The 12,862-nt window shown below is 44.9% G+C and overlaps 1 protein-coding gene across 1 annotated transcript in view; it reads left to right on the top strand.

Annotated features, from left to right (window-relative positions):
* phactr1 (phosphatase and actin regulator 1) overlaps nt 1–12,862 on the top strand; it is a 433,761-nt gene that overhangs the window by 321,189 nt on the left and 99,710 nt on the right. The window contains exon 5 of the mRNA XM_080215880.1: nt 12,348–12,551. Within this exon, the coding sequence (XP_080072006.1) occupies nt 12,348–12,551 (204 nt within the window). The remainder of the gene's footprint in view (nt 1–12,347; nt 12,552–12,862) is intronic.

The raw sequence follows: 12,862 nt of genomic DNA on the forward strand, positions 1-12,862 counted from the left end.
CCGGAGACTTCAGTCTCGGGCCTGCTAATGGCATCGAAATTACACTGAAATTAACATTTGCATAATATATGCAGCTCCCCGCCAACTTCCGGCAAGGATGTGACATCACAGAGGGTGATTTAGCAGTTTGGATCAGGAATTGGCTAGCTGATAGAAGACAGAGGGTGGTGGTTGATGGGAAATATTCAACCTGGAGTTCAAGTGGTATACCTCAAGAATCTGTTTTGGGGCCACTGCTGTTTGTCATTTTTATAAATGACCTAGATGAGGGTGTAGAAGGATGGATTAGTAAATTTGCTGACAACACCAAAGTCGGAGGAGTTGTAGACAGTGAGGATGGATGTTACAGTTTGCATAGGGACATAGATAAGCTGCAGAGCTAGGCCGAGAGGTGGCAGATGGAGTTTAATACGGAAAAGTGTGAGGTGATTCACTTTGGTAAGAGTAACAGGAGTACAGAATATAGGACTAATGGAAGGACTCTTAGTAGTGTTGATGAGCAGAGAGATCTCGGGGTACATGTGCATAGCTCCCTGAAAGTTGGCACCCAGGTTGATAAGGTTGTTAAGAAAGCGTACGGTGTGTTAGCTTTTATTGGTAGAGGGATTGAATTTCGGAGCCGTGAGGTCATGTTACAACTGTACAAAACTCTGGTGCGGCCGCACTTGGAGTATTGCGTACAGTTCTGGTCGCCACATTATAAGAAAGATGAGGAGGCATTGGAAAGGGTGCAGAGGACGTTTACCAGGATGTTGCTTGGTATGGTGGGAAGGTCTTATGAGGAAAGGCTGAGGGACTTGAGGTTATTTTCATTAGAGAGAAGAAGGTTACGAGGTGACCTAATTGAGGCATACAGGATGATCAGAGGATTGGATAGGGTGGACAGTGAGGGCCTTTTTCCTCGGATGGTGATGGCTAACACGAGGGGACATAGCTTTAAATTAAGGGGTGGTAATTATAGGATGGATGTCAGAGGTAGGTTCTTTACTCAGAAGGTAGTAAGGATGTGGAATGCCCTGCCAGCAGCAGTTGTGGACTCGCCAACTTTAAGGGTATTCTAATGGTCAGTGGATAGGCATATGGATAGCATTGGAATAGTTTAGGTTAGAGGGTCATTAGATTGGTTCCACTGATCGGCGCAACATCAAGGGCCGAAGGGCCTGTACTGCGCTGTAATGTTCTATGTTCTAACACCGGAAATCCAGCGCTGGGAGTTGCTACTATAGGGGAACGCATGTGCGACTCATCAGTCGCTGCGAGATTCTGCCAGCTGCACTAAAAAATTTTAAAATTACTAAATTAATACACTAAAAAATTAGTGTAGTGGAATGAGAGAATTGCCCCCACTGTGTACAGTTCTGGTCAACTTATTATATAAAGGATATTATTAAACTAGATAGAGTGCAGAAAATATTTACTAGGATGCTACCGGGACTTGATGGTTTGAGAAGAGGCTGGATAGACTGAGATTTTTTTCCCTGGAACGTAGGAGGCTTAGGGGTGATCTTATAGAGATCGATAAAATAATGAGGGGCACAGATCAGGTAGATAATTAACATCTTCTCCCAACGGTAGGGGAGTCTAAAACTAGAGGGTATAGGTTTAAGGTGAGATGGGAGAGATACAAAAGGGTCCAGAGGGGCAATTTTTTCACACACAGGGTTGTGAGCGTTTGAAACGAGCTGCCAGAGGTAATAGTAGAGGCAGGTACAATTCTGTCTTTTAAAAAGCATTTAAACAGTCACTCGATAAGTTTGACATGGAGAGACACGGGCCAAACACAGGAAATTGGGACTAGCTTAATGGTAAAGAATGGGTGGCATGTCAAGTTGGGCCGAAAGGCCTGTTTCCATGCTGTAAACCTCCATGTCTCTATGACACTACACACTGCTCTGCATTAAGCTTAATCTGCCCCCATCTGCCCTCTCCACCAATTATCTATGTCATAGAACCATAGAAAATTACAGCTCAGAAACAGGCTTTTTGGCCCTTCTTGTCTGTGCCGAACCATTTTTTGCCTCGTCCCACTGACCTGCATTTGGACCATACCCCTCCACACCCCTCTCATCCATGCACCTGTCCAAGTTTTTCTGAAATGTTAGAAGTAAGCCCACATTTACCACTTTATCTGGCAGCTCATTCCGCACTCCCACCACTCTCTGCGTGAAGAAGCCCCCTCTAATATTCCATTTAAACTTTTCTCCTTTCACCCTTAACCCATGCCCTCTGGTTTTTTTTCTCCCCTAGCCTCAGTGGAAAAAGCCTGCTTGCATTCACTCTATCTATAGCCATCAAAATCTTATACACCTCTATCAAATCTCCCCTCATTCTTCTACACTCCAGGGAATAAAGTCCTAACCTATTCAATCTCTCTCTGTAACTCAGCTTCTCAAGTCCCTGCAACATCCTTGTGAACCTTCTCTGCACTCTTTCAACCTTATTTACATCCTTCCTGTAACTAGGTGACCAAAACTGTACACAATACTGTAAATTCAGCCTCACCAATGCCTTATATAACCTTACCATAACACTCCAACTTTTATACTCGATTCTCCAATTTATAAAGGCCAATGTACCAAAAGCACTCTTTACGATCCTATCCACCTGTGACGTCACTTTTAGGGAATTCTGTACCTGTATTCCCAGATTCCTCTGTTCAGCTGCACTCTTCAGAGTCCTACCATTTACTCTGTACATTCTACTTTGGTTTGTCCTTCCAAAGTGCAATACCTCACACTTGTCTGCGTTAAATTCCATTTGCCATTTTTCAGCCCATTTTTCTAGTTGGTCCAAATCCCTCTGCAAGCTTTGAAAACCTTCCTCACTGTCCACTACACCTCCAATCTTTGGATCATCAGCAAATTTGCTGATCCAATTTACCACCTTATCACCCAGATCATTGATATAGATGACAAACAACAATGGACCCAACACCGATCCCTGCGGCACTCCACTAGTCACAGGCCTCCACCCGGAGAAGCAATCCTCCACAACCACTCTCTGGCATCTTCCATTGAGCCAGTGTCTAATCCAATTTACTACCTCCCCATGTATACCTAGCGACTGAACCTTCCTAACTAACCTTGAGGACCTTGTCAAAGGCCTTGCTGAAATCCAGGTAGATAACATCCACCGCCTTCCCTTCATCCACTTTCCTGGTGACCTCCTCAAAAAACTATAATAGATTGGTCAAACATGACCTACCATGCACTGAATTGGCCAAGCAAGCTATTCAATTGTGTCAAACTGTTACAAAGTCTATAAAAAAAAGAAACTGAATGCACCACCTAGGCACGGTAAATGGCAACAGCAAACCCTACAGTTGGTTGATTAAGAAAATGTCCTTTTGAAGTTCTACACTGTCCTCATCACAAAACTTCTAAGTGTGTCATCTACAAACTTTGACATTTTCCTCTACACACCAAGATCTAATTAACATATGTCAGTAAAAGAAGTAAAGGTTCTGGGGTACATCACTATAAACCTTTCTCCAGCCCAAAGATAACCATTGGCCATTAATTGCACTTTCCTTCCTCTTATTCAGTCAATTTTATATCCATGTTGCTACTATCCCTTTTATTCCATGAGCTATAACTTTTCTCACAAGTCTATTGTTTGGCACTGTATTGAGTGCCTTCTGAACGTCCATGTTCATCACATCAACAGCATTTCCCTCATCAACCCTTTCTGTTACCTCCTCAAAAATCTCAAGCAAATTAGTTAAACATAACTTCTCCTTTTAAAATCCATGCAGGTTTTTCTTAATGGTGCATCCAGTTTCATTGTTTTTTATTGACTATGTAGCAGTTTGACACAATTGAATAGCTTGCTTGGCCAATTCATGAGATATTTAAGAGTCAACCACATTTTTGTGGGTCAGGACCAGGTAAGAAAGGCAGATTTCCATCCCTAAATTACATTAGTGAACAAAATGGATTTTTGTTTCAATTGACAATAGTTTCATGGGCCATCATTAAACTTTTAATACCAGATTTTTTTTTTGATTTCAAATTACACTATTTGTTGTGGTAGATTCGACACAGAGCAGTACCCTGGGTGGATTAATCATCCAATAAGCATAGCACTACACACCACATTGTGTACCCCCTTATCCCAAGCCCTGAGACTTAGAGGCCCTTCCTGTCTGCATGAGCTCAGCTGCAGCCACAGACAACTCTGTGGAGAGGTTTTCCTATACCCTACCTTTTCTAATTTTGCACTTCAACATGTTAGGGAGATCACCTCCGTTTTGTGACACGTTCTCCTTCACTTACCTTGCAATGGCACCCTGCTGCTACTTCCAGGCGAAAGAGCTATTTACTGGCACTCCTGCTACAGAAGTAAACCTGCCATCTGCAAATGGATGACACGCCTGGCCAATAATTGTCCAATTTGGGTTAGCTCACATTGAATGACAGCTTCCCACACAATACATACTTCTGACCTCCATTTGAGCCTGAATTGCAGGATCGAGAAGACTGCAGGGAAAATCCTTTCCTTGCCTTCATTCTTAGAAGATATGTTTAAAAACAATTTTGCTCTTTTGATTGGAAAAAGGTTATAAATTAACATTTCTGACACTGGGGATACCTGTCAGGAAGTCAAGTCTGAAGCTAACAAGCTATGTTTAGTCACCCTCATAGTTTTACTGGTTAAGGAGAATATCACAGCTGTACTCCGGGAGGACACCTCGGACGACTCATACAGTGAAGCAATATGGAAAGAGCTGAGGAATAGGAAAGTGTAGTCACAATGTTGGGGGTTTACTATAGGCCACCCAACTGCCAGCGGGAGATTGAGGAACAGATAGGTAGGCAGATTTTGGCAATGTGTAAAAGTAACACTTTGTTGTGGTGGGAGATTTTAATTTCCCCTATATTGACTGGGACTTAGTGCTAGGGGCGTGCATGGGGCAGGGTTTGTAAGGAGCATCCAGAGATTCCTGAAACAGTATGTAGATAGTCCAACTAGGGAAGGAGCCATATTGGACCTGGGGAATGAGCCCGGCCAGGTGGTCGATGTTTTAGTAGGAGAGCAGTTTGGGAACAGTGACCACAATTCAGTAAGCTTTAAGGTACTGATAGATAAGGATAAGTGTAGTCCTCAAGTAAAGGTGCTAAATTGGGGAAAGCCTAATTACAACAATATTAGGCAGGAACTGAAGAATGTAGAGAGGGGGCAGATGTTTGAGGGAAAATCAACATAGAACTTTACAGCTCAGTACAGGCCCTTCGGCCCTCAATGTTGTGCCGACAATTGAAACCAATCCAATGACCCTCTAACCTAAACTATTCCAATATTATCCACATGCCTATCCACTGACCATTTGAACACCCTTAAAGTTGGCGAGTCCAAAACTGCTGCAGGCAGGGCATTCCACACCCTTACTACCCTCTGAGTAAAGAACCTCCCTCTGACATCCGTCCTATAATTACCACCCCTCAACTTAAAGCTATGTCCCCTCGTGTTGGCCATCACCATCCGAGGTAAAAGGCTCTCACTGTTCACCCTATCTAATCATCTTGTATGCCTCAATTAGGTCACCTCTTACCTTCTTCTCTCTAATGAAAATAACCTCAAGTCCCTCAGCCTTTCCTCATAAGACCTTCCCACCATACTAGGCAACATCCTGATAAACCTCCTCTGCACCCTTTCCAATGCCTCCACATCTTTCTTATAATGTGGCGACCAGAACTGTACGCAATACTCCAAGTGCGGCCGCACCAGAGTTTTGTACAGTTGCAACATGACCTCACGGCTCTGAAATTCAATCCCTCTACCATACCCAATCTGGCATGTGGGAAGTTGATAGGGATTCAGGACCGGCACATTCCTGTAAGGATGAAGGATATGTTTGGCAAGTTTTGGGAACCTTGGATAACGAGAGATATTGTGAGCCTAGTCAAAGAGAAGAAGGAAGCATTTGTCAAAGCTAGGAGGCTGGGAACACACAAAGCAAGTATGGAATACAAGGAAAGTAGAAAGAAACTTAAACAAGAAGTTGTTGTTGTTCGTCCATCGTCATCGATGAGGACCTCGACACCATTAGTCATTTTGAGGCTGGTTGCAGTGTGTCCGAAGATGACTGATCGAGCCAATTCGGACACGGAATGTCCTGGCACATATTGGACAGACTTATGTAGACACTGTAGTTGTTACACTGGTGGCTCTGGACTTGCGCAGCTCACGTTTAAGTTGTGCTTCAGCAATGCACCTTGCTTCGTGATCTTGACAGCCTTTGTGGATGAGGCAGCAACAAGTAGGGTGATTGTGTGCCAGCGTTTCCCAGGTGGTGGTGTCAATGTCAAGCAACTTCAGGGAGGCCTTGAGTGTGTCTTTGAAATGTTTCTTCTGCCCTCCGTGTGAGCGTTTTCCAGCAGAGAGTTCCCCAAAAAGGAGCTGCTTGGGTATGTGCTCATCTGACATATGGGTGACATGACCTGCCCACTGTGTCTGCGCTCTCATCAGCAGTGTGTGGACTGATGGTAGACTTGCTCTAGAGAGAACTTCAGTATCTGGTACTTTGTCTTGCTATCGGATGCGTAATATTCTGCGAAGACAAGTCATGTGGAAATGATTGAGCTGTCATGCATGCCTTCGATACACAGTCCATGTTTCAGAGGCATACAGGAGGGTAGTGAGTACCTTCAGTTTTGTTGCTGGGCTGATTCCTCGACGTTCCCATACAGTGGGACACAGTCTACCGAAAGCAGAACTTGCCTTTGTTATTCTGCAGTTAACTTCTGTATCAATAGTCACTGCTTGGGAGAGGGTGCTGCCAAGATAAGTGAACTGGTCCACTGCCTGTAGTTTCTGCCCTTTGATTGTGATTAAGAGTTCTGTGTATGGTGCATGAGGAGCAGGCTGGTGCATAACTTCTGTCTTTTTAATGTTGATGGTGAGTTCAAAGTTGTCACACGCCATGGAAAATTTGTCCATACTGACTTGCATCTCTGGCTCTGAGCCAGCAAACAGGGCACAGTCATCGGCAAAGAGGAAGTCTCTCAGAACAGTCTCTTTCACTTTGGTAATAGCTTGAAGTCTCCTCAGGTTGAAGAGCTTCCCATCCACTCTGTACTTGAGGTTGATTCCAGCAACACTGTCCTGGAAGGCATCATTCAGCATGGCAGTAGACGTCATGCTGAACAGTGTGGGTGCGAGCACACAGCCCTGTTTGATGCCATTGGTGACTGGGAATGCCTCAGAGGATTCTCCACCATCCAGTACTCTGGCCATCATGGAACTGGTGTACCGTCTGAATGAATTTGGGGGAGGGCAGCCAAACTTTGACATGATCCTCCACAGGCCTTGTCGGCTTACAGTGTCAAAGGCTTTCACGAGGTCAACAAAGGTTTTGTAGAGCTCACAATTCTGCTCCTGACACTTGAAGTTGGCGCACAGCAAAAATCATGTCAGTAGCCCCACGACCTTTGCGGAAGCCACACTGTGACTCTGGAAGCAGGCACAGCTCCAGATGAGTGACCAGACAATTTAGCAAGACTCTCGCGAGGGTTTTTTCTGTAATGGAGAGCAGTGAGATTCCTCGGTTGTTGTTGCATACTTGCCGATTGCTCTTCCGCTTGTAGAGGTGTACGATGTTTAAGTTCTTTAAGTTCCTGAGGAATGGATCCTTGCTTCCAAAAGGACTGGAACAACTTGGTGAGCTTCTCAGTAAATGCAGGACCAGCAGCTTTATAGATCTCTGCGGGTATGGCATCTGCCCCTGGGGCTTTGCCACTGGATAGCTGGCTGACAGCTTTCGTGACTTTGGCTACTACCGCTGGGACATCCATGGCGCTGTTGATATCAACCTGGGGAATCCTGTCAATTGCCTCATCGTTAATAGATGACAGTCGGTTGAGGACAGCTTCAAAGTGTTCAGCCCATCTCTGCAGGATCTGAGCCCTCTCTGTAATGAGGGTTGTGCCATCTGTACTCAGGAGGGGGGAGCTCCCAAGAGATTGAGGTCCGTGGAAAGGGTTGAGAGCTTCATAGAACCGTTTCAAGTCATTTCTGTTGGCGTATCCCTGTATTTCATCTGTCTTGGCACTCAGCCAGACATCCTGCATTTTACGCAGTTTATTCTGGACTGTCCTGCGAGCACTGGTAAAAGCATTTCTCTTGGCAGTTGAAGATGGGTCATTCTGACAGGCCCAATGAAGACGGTGCTTTTCAACAAGTAGAGCCTGTATCTCCTCATCATTCTCATCAAACTAATCATACTGCTTGCGGGTACAGGGCCCAAGCATCTTCAGCGCAGATGTATGGATAGCATCCCTGAAGCGTTCCTAGTCATCCTCAGTGCTGCCTGCGAGGTGTAGGTCAGCAAGCTTGATTTCTAAGTCTTCAGCCAGTGCTGAAGCTATGCTGGGCTTCTTTAGCTTGGCTGCACTGATTCTTTTCATAACCTTGCTTCCTCATGGTCGCCTCTTGGGTCTGATGCGGAGCCTCATTTTGGAGACAATGAGCCTGTGAGCTGTCCAGCAGTCAGCATCACACATGGCCTTGGTTACTCTGACATCCTGCCTGTCTTTTCTCCTGACAATGACATAGTCAATAAGATGCCGATGCTTAGAGCAGGGGGGTGCATCCAGGAGGCCTTGTTATGGGTAGGAAGATGGAAGGTTGTGTTGGTGATGAGGAGGTTGTGTGCTGCACAGGTCTTCATTAAGAGTAGGCCGTTACTGTAACACTTGCCCACTCCATGCCTCCCAATGACTCCCTGCCAGATTGCAGAGTCACACCCTACTCTTACATTGAAATCACCAAGCAAGATCAGCTTGTCAGTACTGCTCACTGCTGATAGTAGGGTGTCTAGTTCTTCGTAGAACTTGTCTTTCATCTTGTCCTGGTTGTTCATTGTGGGGGCATAGGCACTGATCAGGGTGGCTTGACTTCTGTTCTGTAGCGGAAGCTGTAATGTCATAAGCATAATGTCATTCACACCTTTGGGTAGACGATCAAGTTTTCGAACAAGGTGACTCCTGATGTTGAATCCAACTCCAGCATCATGATGCTCATCACTGCCACGACCGCTCCAGAAAAAAGTGTATCCACCTCCAGTTTCAGTCAAGTGACCTACGTAGGCAAGACAAGTTTCACTCAGGGCTGCAATGTCAATGTTGTATCTTGCAAGCTGTCTGGCAACTAAGGCTGTTCTTCTCTCTGGTCAATCTGCTGTAGGGTTGTTCAAAAGCGTGCGCATGATCCAAGTGCCAATGATGAGCGGTGTCACCTTGTGTTTTATTTTGTTTGTTTGACCGCAAGATGGGATCCCCGCCAGCCACGGTAAACTGATCAGGGTGTAGTGAAGCAGGCAATGTTTAAGGCACCTTTTCTAGCCCCTTCCTTATTCTACAGAGGTGAGCAGTGCGTTCTTGAAGAGGGCTGCTCAGTCGCCCAGGTAGACCCCGAGTTCCACTGCTGCTTCAGTCAGCGGAAAACTACCATTAGACCTGAGCCACCTGCGTGCAGGTCCGTGACTACAGCTCCCAGTGTATCCACACCTGCTGCTTCATTGCTCGCCCATCACCACAGGACTTCAAGGGTTGAACAGGACACATGATGATGATGATGATGTTGAAACTAGCGCGTGATTTGGATTAAAGTATTCCCACCTGGCACTCAGCTCTCACCTGTGGCTCCCCGTAGTTGTTTGCATGCGACAGCGGCCACACCCTGGGCAACGGCCTCGACAAGCCAGCTAAGCCAGGTGAGGATAGTCGATGGGTCTCAACCCTCGGTGAGATAGGGAGATGTCTTTCCCAGCATGTGAAGACAGACTCCGGCGGATTGAGCGGACAAGAACAATGGAAGGACCAATGGTCAGGAAGACGGTCTCTGCAAGCGTCGTGGAACATGAAGAGCAGAGCAAAACACAGAAGACATCCTGGTCATCCACTGTGCCTAGTCCCACCTCCAGCTGCCTTGACTCTTGTCTTGCCACTGGATCTAGATGGGAATTGGCAAGTGAGAGTAAGGCTGACGCTGCGCAACTCTCCCTCACTTTAATCCAAATCAAGTGCTAAACAGGAAGTATGAAGAGCTAAAAGGGGTCATGAAAAACGTTGGTCAGCAGGATTAAGGAAAATCCCAAGGCTTTTCACACATACATAAAGAGCAAGAGAGTAGCCAGGGAGAGGGTTAGCCCACTCAAAGACAAGGGTGGAGCCAGAGGAAATGGGTGAGGTACTAAATGAGTACTTCATGTCAGTATTCGCCAAAGAGAAGGACTTGGCGGATGATGAGTCTGGGAAAGGATGTGTAGATAGTTTGAGTCACGTTGAGATCAAAAAGGGGGAGGTATTGGGGTTCTTGAGAAACATCAAGGTAGACAATTCTCCAGGGCCTGATGGTATATACCCAGAATACTGAGAGAGGCAAGAGAGGAAATTGCTGGGGCCTTGAGAGAAATCTTTGTATCTTCACTGGCTACAGGGGAGGTCCCAGAGGATTGGAGAATAGCCAGTGTTGTTCCTTTGTTTAAGAAGGGTAGTAAGAATAATCCAGGTAATTACAGGCCAGGTGAGCCTTACATCAGTGGTAGGGAAATTATTGGAGCGGATTCTTCGAGACAGGATTTATTCCCACTTGGGAATAGATGGACGTATTAGTGAGAGGCAACATGGTTTTGTGAAGGGGAGATCCTGTCTCACAAAGTTGGTTGAGTTTTTCGAGGAAGTGACAAAGATGATTGATGAGGGTAGAGCAGTGGATGTTGTCTACATGGACTTCACTAAGGCCTTTGACAAGGGCCCTCATGGCAGACTGGTGCAGAAGGTGAAGTCACATGGGATCAGAGATGAGCTGGCAAGGTGGATACAAAACTGGCTCGGTCAAAGAAGACAGAGGGTAGCAGTGGAAGGATGCATTTCTGATTGGAGGGCTGTGACAAGTGGTTTCCTCAAGGTTCAGTGCTGGGACCTTTGCTGTTTGTAATATATATAAATGATTTGGAGGAAAATGTAACTGGATTGATTAGTAAGTTTGCGGACGACACAAAGGTTGGTGGATTTATGGATAGCGATGAGGACCATCAGAGGATACAGCAGGATATAGATCAGTAGACTTGGGCGGAGAGATGGCAGATGGAGTTTAATTTGGTCAAATGTGAGGTAATGCGTTTTGGAAGGTCTAATACAGATAGAAAATATACAGTAAATGGCAGAACCCTTAGGCATATTGATAGGCAAAGGGATCTGGGTGTACAGGTACACAGGTCACTGAAAGTGGAAATGCAGGTGGAGAAGATAGTCAAGAAGGCATACGCTTGCCTTCACTGGCCTGGGTATTGAGTCTAAAAATTGGCAAGTCATATTGCCACTTTATAGAACCTTAGTTAGGCTGCACTTGGAATATTTTGGTCGCCACACTAACGGAAGGAAACGGATATGGTAGTGACTTTTAAGGGGTGTCTTGACAAGTACACGAATGAGATGGGAATAGAGGGATATGGTCCCCGGAAGGGTAGTGGGTTTTAGTTAAGATGGGCAGCATCGTCAGTGCAGGGTTGGAGGGCTGAAGGGCTGATGCTATTCCTGTGCTGTAATTTTCTTTGTTTTTTGTTCTTTTCAATTCCTGAGTACTTGTAAGTTTCTCACAATAAGAAGCTCCACACCAGGAGAAAATTCATTTTCTGATGGTGCTTCCAGAAAGAGACTTACCCACTGAGAGCGCATAAATGTGAGTATGAACAGCCCATGATTAAACCACTGTTTTAAATTGTGGGCTGCACTCAAACCTCCAATATGAACTTTTACAAAATCAGGCTTCCTACCTAGCTAATTAATACAAACAAGAACTTAAAGTGATTTCTGTTCGGAGCAGGTCTATTAACAAGACAAATTTAACGTTAACAGAAATTATAATTTTATCAAGCACAGCTGGTTTGTTAAAAATAAACATTTCACAATTATTTGAATGTTCAAACTCCAAACAGAAATGTTGCAACTTTTAAGTGTTATGGAATCTCTACAGTGCAGGTGAGGTCTATCGAGTCTGCACTGATTCTCTGGCAGAGTATCTTATCCAGGCCACCTCCCTCGCTCTATCCCTGTAACCCTGCACATTTTGCATGGCTAATACATCTAATCTACACATTTTTGGATACTAAGGGGCAATTCACCATGGTCAATCCACCTAAACCACACATTTTTGGACTCTGTGAAGAAACCGGTGCACCTGCAAGTAACCCACGCAGATACGGGGAAAATGCATTCTGTTTAGCCATTTGCTGTTTTACTTATTGTATATTGGTTGTTAAACTTGATAAATGTTTATATGGCCCTTGAATTCTATCACTTTTTCCTTGTTTATTTTAAAAATCTCTAATTCTGTTTGTGTTCCAGCTGCTGAAGATAGTCCCACAGACAGTAGGGCATTTGTCCCTGAGCAAGATTCATCAGCTAAACCACCCTCGCTACTGCCTCCTAAAAAGTCTGTAGCTTTCCATTGCAATGTTGAAGAGACCCCTCCAAAGCAACAATCCCATCCTAAACAACCCCCTGCCCTACCTCCCAAGCCGCTAACAAGGATCGCCAACCACATTGCTGGTAGGTTTCCTTCATTTGACTCCATACAAATAAATGTGTATTCTTCTCTATTTAATGTAATGTAACTTGTCCATCTGGAATTTAAATGAAATGTAGTTTTAAAGGGTTGTATTATTTAGTACTCCTTACAAATGTGGGTACGTTTACAGTTTGAAATAGCCAAATGTGAAAACATTACATATCCCGTTTAATTGAAAATATTTGTAGAACTGTTCTGTCTTTCAACAGCACCCTGTAAGCAAACTTCATACCCATGATCCAGAAGCTGTTTCTGTTTTCTGCTATGTGTAAGCAAGGGGTTAACAACTAAA

This window comes from Carcharhinus amblyrhynchos, chromosome 2, assembly GCF_965287045.1.
Source record: "Carcharhinus amblyrhynchos chromosome 2, sCarAmb.v2.hapA, whole genome shotgun sequence".
Classification (NCBI taxonomy): Eukaryota; Metazoa; Chordata; class Chondrichthyes; order Carcharhiniformes; family Carcharhinidae; genus Carcharhinus; species Carcharhinus amblyrhynchos.